The 16,996-nt window shown below is 27.4% G+C and overlaps 3 protein-coding genes across 9 annotated transcripts; 2 read left to right on the forward strand and 1 right to left on the reverse strand.

Annotated features, from left to right (window-relative positions):
• The first annotated feature begins 56 nt into the window (after positions 1–56).
• On the forward strand, positions 57–3,908 carry LOC108002467 (zinc finger Ran-binding domain-containing protein 2). 3 transcript variants are annotated; one of them, XM_017064165.3, is made up of 8 exons: positions 62–732; positions 1,260–1,312; positions 1,457–1,538; positions 1,825–2,143; positions 2,277–2,368; positions 2,429–2,470; positions 2,620–2,682; positions 2,917–3,908. In XM_017064165.3, exons 1-7 carry the CDS (start codon positions 659–661, stop codon positions 2,660–2,662), a joined length of 705 nt encoding a protein of 234 aa, XP_016919654.1. In that variant the 5' UTR covers positions 62–658; the 3' UTR covers positions 2,663–2,682; positions 2,917–3,908. The 3 variants fall into 3 exon arrangements, with proteins under 3 accessions (XP_016919653.1, XP_016919654.1, XP_016919656.1); XM_017064167.3 differs by having other exon boundaries at positions 1,825–2,073; XM_017064164.3 differs by having other exon boundaries at positions 57–732; positions 2,620–3,908.
• Positions 3,857–9,850, reverse strand: LOC108002465 (protein BCL9 homolog). Of its 2 annotated transcripts, none has more exons than XM_017064159.3 (7): positions 8,966–9,850; positions 8,631–8,869; positions 8,249–8,531; positions 7,788–8,146; positions 7,242–7,704; positions 6,799–6,970; positions 3,857–6,727 (listed from the first exon to the last, which is right to left on the reverse strand). In XM_017064159.3, the coding sequence occupies exons 1-7, from the start codon at positions 9,249–9,251 to the stop codon at positions 4,918–4,920; spliced, it is 3,612 nt and encodes a 1,203-aa protein (XP_016919648.1). In that variant the 5' UTR covers positions 9,252–9,850; the 3' UTR covers positions 3,857–4,917. The 2 variants fall into 2 exon arrangements, with proteins under 2 accessions (XP_016919648.1, XP_016919646.1); XM_017064157.3 differs by having other exon boundaries at positions 6,799–7,006.
• Positions 9,851–9,928: 78 nt separating this feature from the next.
• On the forward strand, positions 9,929–12,742 carry LOC108002466 (integrator complex subunit 12). 4 transcript variants are annotated; one of them, XM_017064160.3, is made up of 6 exons: positions 9,956–10,068; positions 10,148–10,223; positions 10,890–11,069; positions 11,311–11,676; positions 11,808–11,880; positions 11,995–12,742. In XM_017064160.3, exons 1-6 carry the CDS (start codon positions 9,956–9,958, stop codon positions 12,201–12,203), a joined length of 1,017 nt encoding a protein of 338 aa, XP_016919649.1. In that variant the 3' UTR covers positions 12,204–12,742. The 4 variants fall into 4 exon arrangements, with proteins under 4 accessions (XP_061933518.1, XP_016919649.1, XP_061933519.1 ...); XM_062077534.1 differs by lacking the exon at positions 10,148–10,223 and having other exon boundaries at positions 9,929–10,068; XM_062077535.1 differs by lacking the exons at positions 9,956–10,068; positions 10,148–10,223 and adding an exon at positions 10,290–10,547.
• The last annotated feature ends 4,254 nt before the right edge of the window (positions 12,743–16,996 follow it).

Consider the following 16,996-nt stretch of genomic DNA (forward strand, 5'->3'; position numbering starts at 1 on the left):
ATTTGCGTACTTTATATATATATATTTTATATATATATATATATAAAAGATACAATTTTTATTATATATATACACATATATATAATTTCTTTTTAAATATTTTCAATTAAAATATTTTTTGTTCTTATTCTATTTAATAAATTAATACATTATTGTGATTAGTGAACAATTAAAAACATACTAGAATGAATACAATTTACATACGTTAAATATTTGATTATAATAATTATATGAAAAAATAGAATTAATCAATGTCAATTAATGGTTATCTTTATTGTTGTGTTTTTTATCAACCAAATAAAAAGTTTTCCATGATCAAATTTTTGAGATCGCCACGTTACGGCTTATCGCTTCGTAAGTAGTATGATTGTGCCGTTAATGTTGCATTAGTGTGTTGCACTCCATAGTTTCGGTGCATTAATTTATATCTACGATACAATGCAATAGATAGTAGCGCGTAGAACGTGTTTTAATAAGTTACACATTTATAAAATCTGAGAAAAGTTGATTCTTTTGATATGATTTAAACAATATAAAAATAAAAAACGAATTATAAAGGTTAGATACAATTATTAAAGAACAACCAACCGCAAAGTTTCATGCAACTTTGATAAATTAGATCTCAAGCTTACATACAAAGAATATAGCCAAGTGCAAAATGGATAATAATAAAGTGGAGGACGAAAATCAACGTAATATTAATGATGGGGATTGGATTTGTCCCGATTCTCAGTACGTAGATTTTTTTAAAGATAACATTATCTTGTATAAAATCAGCCTTACGTTTTATATTTGAATTTTATATTCAATCGTAATATTTATTTTAATTAGTAACACAATTAACTAATAGCATAAATTTTATTATAAATATATGCATTTGGTATATAATGTTATTTTTTTAAAATTTTAATATTAATTAAAATATTAATTAAAAAAAGAATAAAATTTAAATGAATAATATGAATAAATGTATTGTTTATGAATAAATTGTAATATGAATAAATGTAATTTAATTAAATTTAATGAATATATTAATATATCAATTATACTAATAGTTTATTTTTATTATTTATATTACATTTATACTTTATAATATTTGATAAAGAAAATAAAACAAAATATTTAATTTAAAAATATTATTCATATAATTTTTAGGTTTTAAGATATTAGTGTATCTATTTAAATGTTAATATGAAAATAGATAAAATTATATAAATTTAATGTTATATGAGATGTTTTGATAGTGTTTAATATTTCAGATGTGCCAATGTAAATTTTGCAAGGAGAAATTCTTGTAATCGATGTGGAAAAGGTATATAAAAATTAATATGGTAATTTGTATATAATTTTTTTTAAAATGATGTTTCATGAATTATATATCTTTAATATTGTTTTATCAACATTATAGAATACATAAAATATTTCATATAATAATTAACAAGATATTTTTATTCAGATAGGGGAGAATGTCCTAAGAAAAAAAAATTAGGACAAGAAATTGGCAAAGCAGCTGCAGAAAAAAGTAGAGGTTTGTTTAGGTAAATAATAAAAATAATAAGAATATAATACAAAAAAATATTATCCATAAGTTATTTTATATATATGAAATAAATATTTTAAAAATAATATTTAGAAATAATATAATAAAAATTTTAATTTGATCAGTTTTATTTAAATTGATATTTTGATTTTAATAATATACAGAGTTGTACAATATATTGTATATTTTTCTTTAACTTCAATATATCTAGTATTCTTATAAAATATGTACAATAAGTAAATACTAGATATAGAATAAACAATTTTATTTTATAATATTTTTAGTGCTGATGATTGGCAGTGCAGTAAGTGTGGAAACGTAAATTGGGCTCGACGACAACAATGTAACATGTGTAATGCACCAAAATTTGGAGAAATTGAAGAACGCACAGGATACGGCGGAGGATATAACGACCGAGGAGTTGTTGAATATAAAGAAAGGAGAGACGATGATGACGAATACGATGAATTTGGACGTCGTAGAAAGAAACGAAAAATTGAAAACCGTTCAGATGACGATTCCAAAGATTCTAGGTATAGCAGTCCACCACATAATAAGTCTAAAGATGAAGATGATAGAAACGAAGTAGAAGAAGATCAAAATGTAATTGAATATACTTTTAGTGAAAATTGAAAATATTATATATACATAATATATATGTATATACACACGTGCGCGCGCGCGCACGCACGCATGCACACGCGCACATATATATATAAATATATTGAAATTTTAGGATGAAGATGAAGAAGAGGAAGATGATGAAGAAGATGGTGATTTATCTAAATATGATCTTAGTGAATGGGATGACTTTGCAGTTAAGAAAAAGTAAATTTTCACATGATTAATACTTCTGTAGTGAATACAATACATACTGTTAATTTTCAGTACAAATGGGAGCACTGTGTCTTCAGAAGAACAACAATCAAGGTAATAACAAATAATGATATAATTAAAAAACTTAAATCATTCAGTAAATTTTTTCTATTAAATCAATAATAAAAATAATTATGGATAAGAATATTATCATATAATTATTGTAAAAACATTATTTTTATATAAGCATGTTTTTTTCACAGAGACAAAGATGACTGGCGCGATTCGGGAACATCTAGTCAATGAAAATATGTGCAGAAGGAAAGGTTTGACTTAGGTTTCGGGTATAAAATTGGTTGCAACAATGAATCGTAATATTAATCAATGAAATTGTTGAACAGTTTTCTCTTAAAATTTCTTAGATACAGTATTATCGTATCCCTTATTGTAAATCAATAAATGTTGAGTTGAATAATGGCATAGATGAATGAAGAAATAGATTCAACAAATTTGAAGAAATTCATAATACAATACTTGTTAAATAAATGATTTTTTTACAGGTGAAAGGAAATTTCAAGAATGACAAATTCTCGACAACAAGAGATATAACACAACGCAACAAATTTAGTGATTTAGTGAGCACCTTTGGATAAAGTGATGAACAATATATACAACTTATTGCAAGGGGAATCGATTACAAATAAGCTTTACATTTCGTGACTGAGCTCATAGCTTCATTTGACTCAATGGATGGAGAGTGAAATGTAGGTTACTTATTTGCGCAATATTGTCCTAAATATTGCATAGTAATGTGGAAATTCGTAAAATACTTGGCGCAGGTAGAATATTTCTCTAGTAAATGAAATTAAAACAAAAAACAGAAAAACAGAATGAAATCTGTAATATTGACATAATTTTATGGATGATATGTTACACGACTCGTTGTAAAAACTTTGAATTATGAACATAGATGAAATCTTATTTCTAACTGAAAATATAAAGTCTTCGAGAAAGCTCTCTATCATCATGTCACATATTTAGAAATGTTCTTTATGTTATCACAAAATTCATCATTTTGCGCTAAATCGCTTAAAATATTGCTCAAGCTGCTTCGAAAAAAATTTTTTTTTTAGTTTATTTTCTCGCTTCGTCTTTCTCTAATTTTCTCATTCATTCTTTTTTTTCTCTTCATGCATAACATCTAACGATTAAATAAACATATTATAGTATTAAAAAATCATTCCTTAATGAATATAGATATGTATTGATGTCTTCAGAAAGAAGAAAAAAGGATACATTTTCTTGTTTGACTATCACAGATCCGAGTAAGTTGGAAGCAGCCTGTTTTTTGAAATGAAAAAAAAAATTATGAGCTCATCATATTTAAAAAAACTTTCATTCAGTTTTAAACGGACAGAAAAAATATAACAATTAAAAAAAAATCTAATGTCCGTTTTCAAATAATCACGAAACTTATTATCGATCAATTCTGATACTGACTTCTTGTAAATATCTTTATTTTTCATTTATAATAAAAATCATTCATCAACAACATAATTGTTCTTAGTCAATTATTCTTTTTCTCTTATATCATTACGCTACGTGGGGTCATGATTATGCACAGTGTTGGTCACGAGGGAATCGGTGAAGGGAATATAAGGGACGGGCAATATTATTTTAAGGAGTATGTTGCAACAGGAATATATATCGTATATATGTACAATTATGAATTTGAGCTTGTTTGACTGCGTTTTTTTCAATTATTTAGTGATAAAAGGAAGGATAAATTTTTCACCGGCATATTTTTATGTCATTTCTTCAAATACTTCATTATTTCTCGCACAATATTTTATCACGAGCAATTATTCGAATAAAAAGGAAGAGAAGAATCTTTGCCTTTTTTTTGTTTACGTTCTTTCTTTCTTTTTTTCTGATCCACGAAAAATCTCTAGCAACGATCACCGTATATTCCGATCGACGAAATAACGATTACTACAAAGAAATCAGATTTTACATTAGTATTTACATGATTCGCGTAACGCTACGCGATATTTGTAATGTTTCCAATTTACAGAGTGAATTCTGATACGAAAACGATATTTTCTAAGACGATGGAACAGATTTTAGAGACGCGAGAGACATTAAAGACTTTAATGTCATGATTTATGAATAAAACGCTTATCGATATAATAACACATACATAAACAACTTCGTAAATAAAGAATTGAACGAGAATCTCGTTACCACCGCCAGTCATGATAAACCATTTCACAAAAAATGGTACGTCATTAATTATTTTTCATAATTATTCATCACATCAACATAGAATCTTAACAAATTCGACTTCTTTATCCTTTACAAGTTTGCACGCAATAATTTTATATAAAGTTTTACATTCTCCGAAAATGCGTGTTCATTTTTGTAATCATTTTTATATTTCATTTTATGAAATTGTTCTCAAGATTAATAAACGTAATTGTCAAAAAGGACACAAAAAGGCCACCACAATCATAAATTATCGCCGTCGCGATATTTATCTTCGATCAGGCAGATAACACATTTTATTTCGGCATAAAGAACTGCTGATGCGAATGCGAGTTTGGCGGCGGATGTAAATTAGGATGTGGCGGACCACTACCTCTCGTCCCGGTAGCATAAAGTTGTTGCTGGAAGTTGTGGAATTGTTGAGCATAATTTGGATCCGACATGCTTGGACCACTACCGACGAAAGGACTATTCTTGAAATTACTAGTAGCACCACCCATGCTCGGAGGTAATGGCTGAGTCGCATCTGGGGGAGGTCCTAATCCCATAGGACTACCTTTACTACCAGATACGTACATACCAGGATTTGGTTGACTGGGAACTTGCGATACCATGTCAGGTGGGAAGACTTTATCTGGATCCATTGAACCTCCTGGAAAGACACCGCCACCAACCATGTGTTGCATTCGCATTAAATTAGGCTGAGGTCTCATATTGCCAACAGGTCTCATCGAAGGATGTACACCAACAGATGTATTCATCGATTGTCCGTCCATCCTTGGAGAACCTCCCATGCCAGGAAGTCCACCGCTCATGGTTGATGGCATACCACTATGTGGGCCCATACTATTTGGTACACAACCATTCGGGAAGTACTGAAGATTTACAGATGGAGTGCCCATCTTTGATTCTAAATTAGATAAGGGATTTGTAAATCGTTGAAGGAAGTCCAAGCTTGGTGGCCCTCTAGGAGTATGACCAACATTAGGCCTAGCTGGTAAATATTGTATTGTGTTCGGAGCACTAGGTTTTACTTGAACATTCGCTCCATTGTAAGGACTAGGACCAGTTACGTGACCTGTCATTAATCTTGGCGGTGGTGCATGAGGATCGCCACCAGGATACGCACTTGCTGCATTACCTGAATGACTACTCATCATACCATGTCCCATTATAGGATGACCTATTTTGCTAGGTACACCAGGACTTCCTGTATGCGAAGTTGTCGGACTATAACTCGTTGGTGGTCCCGCGAGACCCATACACATTCCTCCTACTTCGTTTGGTTCATTGGTTGGACCACCCATATGACAACTTCCATTCATTTCACCGCCTATTTGCATCATATGCATACTATGCGGATTGCCGAATTGCATCATTCCAGTATTTCCAGAATGAATAGGTCCTTCATTACCTAATGAATTGCTAGCTGCTGTGTTGGTAAGTTGCTGACTCATCTGAGCTAAGGAAGTTATAGGATCGAAATGATTTGTACTCATTGCGGTTAAACTGCCGAGTCGCCCTCCGATATTGTTGGGATTAAGAGGCACATTGTCTGAAGGTTGACTCACATTAATAGATGGTCTTCCGCAAGGAAAGGGAGCATTTGGACCTCCCAGAGGAGGCACCACTGTTGTATTTCCAGTATTATTTGGATTTGCAACTGTAGATTGTTGTTGTTGAGAAGGCTGTTGCGGTTGTTGTTGCGGTTGCTGTTGTGTTTGTTGTTGAGGTTGAGTTTGTTGTTGTTGAGTATCTTTTGTCGATGGCGGTGATGTATCAGGTTTTGTAGTAGGTGATGCTGGTACTGTTCTTGGAGGACCCATACTATCCGGTATATTTGCATTGTGCGGTGCTGGACTACTTTGTGCACTTGCACTAGATTTATTTCCAGGTTTTCCAGGATCAGCTGGAGTATGTGGAGCACCATTGCCTGGTGTATGCGGAGTATGAGGAGTATGTGGACTATGTAAAGAACCTGTAAAGCCACGATTCATATCCATCTGAACTGGACTCGCACCTTCGGATCTAGTAGGAAATTGATTACTATTGTCCAAAGCTCCTGGCAAAATTCTGTTCGGTATCTCTGTATTGCTGGCTGTGTTTCTAAAAAAAAAGCACAAAATGATATGAAATATATTTATATTAAGAAGTAAATAATTATTAAATATACTTACGTAGATAAATTGCCATCTTTTAAACTTGTATTTGGTTGTTTTTGTATTGTTAGTTCTTGTCCTTCGAAAGTATTAAGATATTGAATCTGTTGAGGACTCGGAACCGGCATCAGATTTGCTTCCTTCACACCTGTTGCATTTACTGCTCCAGTATGCTGCTGCTTTTGCTGGGCTAAGGATTGCAGCGTGCGGCAAAACATACCATCCACTATGTTGTAACATATAACATGATCAATTCACTGCATAATATTTTTAAGCAGTGAACTTTTAAAATATTTTATGTAATAATTAAAATAATCATCGTTACTTAGTTGTTGTATTAAAATCCTTTGAATGCAATTTAATGTCAAATATCATTTAATATATTAAACATATTTTAAAACATACAATCTACAATAAAATGCCTACAATAATAAAATAATTATTTTATTGCTTGATCTTACCATTTGGAGGTTGACTGGTGGGAAAGTCTAAAGAAGAATCTTTTTGAGCAGTCGTTCCACTAGGACTAAGTGTTGAGATATGCGAATGAGAAACAGGCGTTCCTGGATTACTATGATTAAGTCTCGTTGTTGATACAGCTGTTGCATTCCCAACTGTTGGATTTGGAGAGTCTTGACTTGTTGGACTTTGTCCTTGTAGATGGCTAGTTCTCTGATTACTGAGTTGAAATTGTCTATTGCAATCTGCAGGTGAATTTAGAGCTGAACTTGCGCGAGGTGATGGTAGAGACAAATTGCTAGTTGGATTATTAGGTGAAGAAGGATTTGGACTTTGTATTGCAATTGGCACACTCGCAGATCGAGTTGTTTGATGATATGGTGGTGGTGGTCCTTGACTACGTGGAACTCCTACCATATTAGCACCTCGTAATGGAACTCCCGTTCCAGGACTTCCAACACTGGTCTGCAATATAAATAATATATTATATTAAATAGATATGTTAATATTTTAAAAATATTTTTAATTGTTTTTTTTAATCATTTTACTTTATTTTTTCCATCAAGAAATTGATGTTGTAATTTATGCCAATCCATAGTTGGAGGACATTGAGTTGGTACAACTGAAGGAACATTTGTTGGAGGACATGTTGATACCGCTGTTCCTTGTGTTGTATCTAGTGTATTAGTAGTTTCTTCTTTATGTTCAGGAAATAACATCATTTGCATTTTTCTAATGGTTGCTAATTGAACCTCTCGATGTTGCCTTTGTTGAGGAGTTAAATTTTCATCTGGAACTTTGACACCTTGTAAAGATGGCTGTAAACTGCCTGGACCTGGACTGGTAGTACCTCCTAATAAATTAGGACTATGACCCATTGTAGTATTATTCGGAGGTTGAGGGTTTGCTGTAATAAAAGACATAGTTTTAACATGAAATATATACAAAAAAATATTAAAAAAATGAAAATATTTTCAATTATAATACAAAATGCAATACTACATATTACCTGAATTACCAGGTGAATTTGGTACAAGGCAAGGCACATCTATATTTGCATCATCCAATGATGGTTCAGAATTGCCAAGAGTATTACCACCATTTAAATTTCTTAGATTAGGTTGCTCATTCCAGAATGGAGGAGCATTAGGATCAAGAGCTGGTAAATCAGGAGGTTGTTCATTTTGAAAATTATTTGTACCTCCTTGGTGAGTTTTTTGTTTCATCATTGCAAGATTGTTTAACCATTGTGCAGGGTTTTGACGGAATTGGTTTACTTTATTTGGATGTTTCTGAAATAATAATATATTGCATTTTATTAATAAACATAAAAATAATATAAATTTTTGTATAAAATTTAATTAAATTAAAAAATTAATTAAATTACATACTTCTAAATATTTTTTAGTGCCTGGTTGTGCACAATGATAAGCAATAATTGATGGATATTGCCCTTGTAACACTGCATCTGCACCTTTATTTGCTAATGTTGTAGAAAATACAAAAATTTGACTTTGTTGTTGCATATACTGAGCTTCACCACTTCCAGTACTAGTTCCCATCTGTTTTCCAAGAACATTACTAACTAATGGTTGAATACCATCTGCAGTAATCACATTACCACTACAATCTACAACAAAATGAATGAAATAAAATAAAAAAAAATGTTAAATTATATTAAAAATATAGATAATTAATAGAATATAAAAATTAAATTTATATTTACCAGGTATATCATCCGTGGGATTATTATGATCACCTTCTTGCTTCACTGAATTTAGAATTGGTTGATTTGCACTATTATTTTGATTCTCCCCTGATAATGTACCTTCTCCATTAGAAGGATCCAAACAAGGATCCCTAGAACACTCTGTTGTGTCCTCTCCAGTTGTATCATCATTATTACCTCCGGAACCCTCTTCTTTGATTTTAACTGGATCCGTATCAGGTTCCTCTTTAACAACAGTGGTTGGTACACAACTTGGTTCGTTAGGCTTTTTTTCTGTTTTCATGTTTGAAGCTTATTGGATAAATTATCCTGTCAGACTTTATTCAGGTGAATAAAGATTAAACACATGGCCACTATCATCCGCAACATGCGGTGTAACAATGCATTCGAAACAATAGTAGAGGTTAACAACGAAATATCATTGACCGGTACGGTACAAGCATGTCCTTAAAAAACCATGTATAACAGCACTCTCGAGGAAGGCATGTTTCTGTGAATCTATATTATTTCTCTGATGATAGAAGTTCTGGTGACCGCCGATTCAGCGCGTTTTCAGTCATTTAGTCTAGCTAACCGCAGAATCGGATTCCTACGCATGGAGGAATCACGGTTGTCAGCGGGCGACTGATATAAGAATATGAAAGTAAGACCAGTACCACGAAGGTATCGGGATGAAGAAAATATCTAAATGTCAGCCCCGTCTCTGCAGCGAGTACATAGCGTATCTCCGGCTTTAATGTTGTACGGAACACCACGTTGTAACCACAAAAGATGTATCCAAAACATAGAACAGGGGCCAATGCACGCTGCACTCAAATTTCTTTGCCATTCGCGAGCATTGTTCTCCAACTTTATTTGTCACTTCATGGTCGCTTTGATTATTTATTTCTTTTACGCACGGCTGCCAACTGTCCGTCGAAAGTTAGACATCGTTTTAACGCGCCTCGAGAAGGAAGCGTTCATACCTTTTCCGATAAATAGAAAAAGATGGAAAGAGCACACCAGGCGTACTTGACTTGTTCCTTACACTTGATCGCCTGCAGGGTTACTATTTTGGTCTTTCTTTGCTTGTATTTTCACCATTCTTTTGAAGCTTTAACGTAAGTATTCATATCTAAATGCATACCTTTATTTATTCTTTTAGTAAACTTTTATTCACGATAATATCTCCCTAGATAGAGGCTGCATTTATTTAACGCAGAATCAAAACTCTGTAAAATTAAATTTGGAATACGCGAGACCAGGGACGAATCAAGTAATAGCAGTGCCTATGTTCTTTAACTTTCATTATTTTTTACTTTATATACAATATACAGTTCTCATGTATAGAAATATTTTCCAAGCGGTATTTTTAAAATATAAAATAACATTGAAGAAAATTAAAAATTTGACTAAATAATAATGTATTCGTGTTTATATAAATGTTTAATTTAAACATATATAAATTATCGATGTTTCATAGATGTTGTTTAGGAAAAATATGCAATGAAAAATTTAAATTTTTGTGTTATTTTTTAATTGCATGAGTTATTTAACGCAAATTAACATAGATATTACATTTATGTAGACATTTAAATGTGTAAGATTTCATATTACTTAAAGATTAGATATATGATAATTATATGATAATTGATTATATTTCATATATATTTTTTTATAATAGTAATAAATTTAATTTTAACTATAATATATTAAAAAAAATGACAATTTAATATAATTTAATATAGATAATTAATAAAGTAAATATAACCTAGGATTTTTTTTTAATTTTTTTATATTTTGAATAATTATAGTTTAAATATTATTTGATATGAAAAAAATATTCAAATCAGATATTTATTTTATTAACAAATTTATTATTTATGTATTTTTTATTTTTTATTGTTAAAAATTTTTCATATAATTATCTTATATTTTACAGATTAAAGTAAGTCATATAAAAATGTCACAATTGGAGTTAGATCCTCAATTTACACAAGGTTTACATCTTTTACATTCCACTAATAAAGATTCTGCAGAACAATTACGAGCTCTTCTAGATGAAGCAATCAAACAAAAATATGGACCATCAAAAATGTTATCGAATGTATTACATAAAAAGGTAATTAGATAATAACTAATTTAAACACATTTTGAGGGTTATCAAGAAAAAAAAGAGTAAATCAAAGTGTTTTATATTAATTAAGTTATTATACTTACAGAATTAGTTCTGATATCAGGGCACTCATGAAGCATAGGAGATTTCATTCACGTAAAAAGATATCCAGTATTTGATCCCTCTGTATGCACCATCATTATCATTCATTTTTTGAATTTCTATCTTTTGAATTTTCTGTTTTTAGTATATGATGGAGGAACCAGTATTAAGTGACCATAGCAGCAGTAGTAAAAAGAGCAAAAGTTCTTCTTCTTCTTCTTCCAAACATTCAAGTAAATCAAGCAAAAACAATTCTCCTGTAAATTTACCAACCCGTGACACACCACCTGATATTATTCAGACTGATAATACTTTAGCATTAGAAATATTAGAAGATGATCTGACATGTGTAATTTGCAAAGGAATGGATGTTGGTGCAAGAAACAGACTTGTTGAATGTTTAGAATGTCATTCCTTATATCACCAAGAATGTCATGTTCCACATATTTTAGATTCTCAAATAGATGTACCAGGATTGGTGTGGTATTGTTCAAACTGTTCCAAATCTCAGGTGTGTGTATTCACTCACATTATAATTTATTATATTTTTATATTTAAAAATATATTTTTGATTTGTATTAAAGAATTATAGAAAAAAAAAATAAATATGAAATGAAAATAAATTTTTCTTTTAATTTATAGGTTTCAAAAGAAAGGAGTTCACCAAAAACAGTGATAGAAAATAAATCTAAAGAACAAAAAAAATCCAATTTAAGTAAGTTCTCAATATTAAAAAATATATTTAAAAAATTTTTTTTTTATAAAAAATTTTAAAAATTTATTGTATATTCAAAGAAAGAAAAAAAACAGCTACTATTTCTTTAAATAGGTGGTGGAAACAAAATAACACCAAATATTCATATTATAAGTGCAGATAGAAGATTAAAAGATATGATGAAAAAAGCTAAACAAGATAAACGAAGCACAAATATTACTCAAAGTTCAAAAAAAAATTCTTCATCTAATTCACCAGCATTGTCTTCAACAAAATCTCAGGAAAAATCACTAGTATATAAAATCAAATCAGGTGTAGAATGAAGCACTTATATATATATTATGACAATATTTTATAATGTGTAAAAGACTTAAACAAATTTTATAATTTCGACGTTACAAGTTGATTAATTAATTGAGAAAATCTTTAAAATTAATAATACTAATCAGATATTCTGATATCAAAATCGATATATTTTGTCAAAAATAGTATAATCTTTGAACAAATAATGTTAATATTTCATACCGCAGTAATTCCCGATTTTTTGCTAGCTAAGATTTTTACTTTTTATATTATTATATATTTTCGTTAGAAATACTTAGATAATTTTTTTTAATATAATTTGTTATGAAATAACGAATTGTGACGCAATGTAATTTGATATTATAACATTTAACATTTAAAAAATATAATTTTTTGTACAAACATACATTAATTTAAATATATAAATCAAAATATGCAATTAAATTTTTATAAAATTTCAAAAAACCTAAAATAAAAAAAATAACATTAATTATGGGTACTTCAAAATAAATTTTACAAATTCATTTATAATACCAATATATTTTTGCAATTTTTCAAATGCTTATTTGTTTATCCCTACATCCCATTGAAAATTTAGCAAGAGTCATTTCATTCTCGAATATTACTTATAATCTACTTGTATGCGAGATGGGGGGGTTGAATTCTATTTACATAGGGCTTTTCGGGATTGCATCTATATGCGTATATTAATAGATATACGCTCATACATCCGCACAACATACGCACAAATAAAGCAGTATTACATTCATACATACATTGCATTCTTCACTTATAATATACAACCACAAAAGATACATTCAAAAATTCATGGGAATGAAAATGAGCCCATTTTATATTTTTTTCTTATATAGTTCCCGAGTTAAATATATTTAAGCTATTCTTAAAGGGAACAATTACTCTCCTTCCCCCCATCCATTTTTTCGGAAGCTTAACAAAGAATAATCTTAAATTTGACATGATGTTTGGAATCATCTATACTACGAAGCATGACATTACTAATTCATAAAACCGTTGAACATTTCCTCCATTAATTACAATACAATACATATGTTGAATGCGGAATTGACAAGCTTTTCAGATGGATGGAGTCAATTATCGAGAGTACAAATTATCGAGAAATTCTGCTATATCATAAGCAATTCTCAATATTATACTTAAATTGCAATATATTTTTCGTAATATATTGAAAATATTTAAATGTCACAAATTCTGAGACTAGCTTTCTTCGATATTTCAAGCAATAAATAATATTTTTATATTAATTATATTGAAAGATAAATAAAAATTAATGCTTATGTATTCTAAATTTTTTTGTGTTCAATTAATTTTAAACAAATTGATAAATGACTCGAGAAATAATTAATAGTATTTTCGATTTAAAATTAATTATTAGTGCAATTTTTTTTTAAAATATTTTTTTCATTAATATACAAATATTTTATACACTATTAGAATATTTTAAATGCTTTAAGGAAACAACAGAATTTCATCGAAAAATTTTGTATGTGTACAATATACATTAAAAAATGTAGCATATTACAGCTTTCGAATTGCGCTCGAACATATTATGTTTTTCACGTATCATACAAGATATTCTACATTATAATTTTTGAACTATAATTTTTGGAAATTAATATTTTAATTGCTAAAAATGTAAATCACACATAAAAATCTTCTAATTTTTAGCTAATAGAGACAAAACGTACGTATATAAGAATATATATGCAAATATATTAATATACGTCAATCTGTGCTATGTAAAATAATATACACATAAAAGAGTTTAATATACCGTAATAAAAACATCGATCCTTACTGTGGACGTTATATAACATTATTCGAATAATGTATAAACCTACTTTAGAAAATTCCAAGTCAATTTTACAATTCTAATAGCTTTTATAATATACATTACTTTTTTACTAATTCTTACATGTTTCGATAATATAAAAATATTGATATTAATAATAATGACAATATAATGAACATTTTATTGAATATATACAATTAGAAACATATCATCCACAAAAGGATTTTTTTACTATTTATTTAATTCATTATATCGTTAATATGTTCGTATTTATGCATAACGATTTAATTACAATACTAATTATCGTTCTTTATCAAATATTTTCATTATTTGTTTTGTACAATATATTACTTTAATGTATAATAATTTAAAAATATATTAATCTATGAAAGAAATAGTATTCGTGTATATTTTTGTTGTAATTATATTTTTATATTATAATAATTATTAGAACAAACTTTTTTTATATTTAAATAGAAATATAATATTTTATTTCATTTTATTTCAATCATTAAATTAATAAAATTTAAATAAAAAAAAATTCATAATTTCGAAAATATTTAATAAAAAAAAATTTATAATTATTTTATTAAATTTTTAAGTAATAAACTTTCCAGCATTGCAGTAATGCAAATTACTTGTTTTTCATAATTCATTATCATTAATATATGAATACTATTTCTATTTCCAAAATATTGCATAAAAATATTCAATATTAATATATATTTATTGAAATAGAATAAATATATATAATAAACATCTTATTTAAATAATGTAAATAGCGATTTTCAAACGATTGTTTCAATTTGTTTCAATTCATTTCAATACATTTTATTATAAATAATTTATTAGATTAAAAATATTTTAAAGAAATGATAAAAAAAGTAATTTAATAATAAAAATTATTAAAATATTATTAAATTAAATACTAATATTATTAAAATTAAATTTTGTATATGTGTGTTTATATATATATATTTGCATAATTTTTAATTATAATATAAATATTTGTACTAAGCATACAATTTGCATAAAAAATTATAATAAAATGATGCTAATTAAAAGTCAAAATTAATTAATTTTGGAAGACTCATCAATAATTTAATATAACTGAATTACAAATATTATTCACAAAAATATTTTTCATAACTTTATTTGTTTAACAAATTTTGTCATAAACAAATTTTGTATAATTATTAAAATGTTCTAAATTTTCCTACAATTAAATTTATAAACAAAATAAAAAAAGAATATTTTAAATGAAGTTAATAAACTATATTTATAAATATTTTTCTTTAATTTTAATAAATGTTATTTTTTTGCTGAAATTTTTATCATATATAGAATCATTTGGATTAAATCTTTTTTGCATTGTCTTTAATTACGAAATAAAAATAATTTTTATATTTTTTACTATAAATTCATTATACAAATAAAATATGTTCCATAAATAAAAATACTTAGCAAAATAATTTTCAAATCTATGGTATATTATAATATCATACCTATTCTATAGTGATATTCAATATCAATATTGAAAATTTTAATTTTGTAAAAAAATTAGATTGAAATATATACAAAATAATATTTCTAAAATATTACAAAAAAAATAATAATAGAACAGATATATATGATCATAATTTATCGATAATTGCAAGTTTCATTTCTATTCTGTTATCATTTATATCATATATTCTTAATATTCTGTAATATTATATTGTATGAAATATATAATGAAATAATATGATATATATGAAATTAAATCATTATATAATTTTGATATGGATTAAATCCAATTAAATTTGAATATAATAGAATATTTGCAATGTTCCATCATCATTTTACATAAACAAAAAAAAATTCAATAAAACAATTTAATATTTTTTAAAAAATGATTACTCATATATATAGTATATAAAGTATATACATAAGTAAAATATATATATAATATAATAAATCACATAGAGCAGATTGACGTACTATTTTCGTATAGATAATTCAATATCTGTCAGAAATATAAATAAATACAATTCATATAAAACAGAAAGATACATAAGTCAATGACAGGGAAGCTGAGAGGTTGTAGAATAGATAAAATACACAAAAATGTTAATTAAGTACAAGAATGAGCTTAAATCTCAGCATCCCTAGACCTACCATTTAAATTATCAAATAATTTTTGTAGTTCGAATATTAAATAAGTCTATTTCAATATAACAGTTTCTAAAAGCGCATGGAGAAAAATTGGCAGTGCGCAATGGGCAGTGAATTAAACTGTTAAATACTAATATATATCAGAATAATAAATAATTTCAGAGATAATATTTTATTAAAAGATGCAATTTTTAAACTGAAGGAGTCTTAGATAAAAGAAAATATTGAAAATAATAAATCGCAAAAAAATACTGTTTATCGTTGTATCTTCTTTTTTAAATATCCTTTTTTTTAAATGCATTTAATTATGATATTATTGAAACTGGCGAAAAATCTCAAACATCTAATGAACGGCAAAAATATAACTGGACATGTATAAAATTTGTTTCTACTGCATTTTCTTTTTTTTATTTTCTTTCTTTTTTTTTAATCTGTATTTGTAAGAGTCTAGAAATCGTTCTTTGCTGATATACAATATAAAAGATTTTTTTTATTTTTGTAACTATTATGTGTTTCACGCTTAACGATATACCATAATAACTATTGTTGAATAGACAATTAATAGATAATTGTACCTATATATATAATAATATAACTTATTATATAACTATTGTAGTAAGAGCAATAATAATTATAATATAGCTCCTATAATAGTTGTAAAATCATTATATGATCTATATAGTGATCTTACAAATCATAGCAACAGTCATATTCATATAAATGTAGTTGTGTAAAATAAACAAAAATAATGTTAAAAGATAAACAAAAGAAAATTAATAAAAAAATTGTTTTTTCTTTTTTTTTACATATTTTATATATATATATATA

This window comes from Apis cerana, linkage group LG7 (genome assembly GCF_029169275.1).
Source record: "Apis cerana isolate GH-2021 linkage group LG7, AcerK_1.0, whole genome shotgun sequence".
Lineage (NCBI taxonomy): Eukaryota > Metazoa > Arthropoda > Insecta > Hymenoptera > Apidae > Apis > Apis cerana.

What these genes read in the sequence shown, in the direction of transcription:
- LOC108002467 (XM_017064164.3), top strand. Translation starts at nt 659, where the DNA reads ATGGATAATAATAAAGTGGAGGACGAAAATCAACGTAATATTAATGAT. An exon ending in TTGTAATCGATGTGGAAAAG is followed by an intron (nt 1,313 to 1,456) that starts GTATATAAAAAT and finishes ATTTTTATTCAG; the next exon opens with ATAGGGGAGAATGTCCTAAG. An exon ending in GACTTTGCAGTTAAGAAAAA is followed by an intron (nt 2,369 to 2,428) that starts GTAAATTTTCAC and finishes GTTAATTTTCAG; the next exon opens with TACAAATGGGAGCACTGTGT.
- LOC108002465 (XM_017064157.3), bottom strand. Translation starts at nt 9,251, where the DNA reads ATGAAAACAGAAAAAAAGCCTAACGAACCAAGTTGTGTACCAACCACT. An exon ending in TCCCACGGATGATATACCTG is followed by an intron (nt 8,870 to 8,965) that starts GTAAATATAAAT and finishes ATTTTGTTGTAG; the next exon opens with ATTGTAGTGGTAATGTGATT. An exon ending in TTCTTGATGGAAAAAATAAA is followed by an intron (nt 7,705 to 7,787) that starts GTAAAATGATTA and finishes TTTATATTGCAG; the next exon opens with ACCAGTGTTGGAAGTCCTGG.
- LOC108002466 (XM_017064160.3), top strand. Translation starts at nt 9,956, where the DNA reads ATGGAAAGAGCACACCAGGCGTACTTGACTTGTTCCTTACACTTGATC. An exon ending in CGAGACCAGGGACGAATCAA is followed by an intron (nt 10,224 to 10,889) that starts GTAATAGCAGTG and finishes TATATTTTACAG; the next exon opens with ATTAAAGTAAGTCATATAAA. An exon ending in CGAATGTATTACATAAAAAG is followed by an intron (nt 11,070 to 11,310) that starts GTAATTAGATAA and finishes TTCTGTTTTTAG; the next exon opens with TATATGATGGAGGAACCAGT.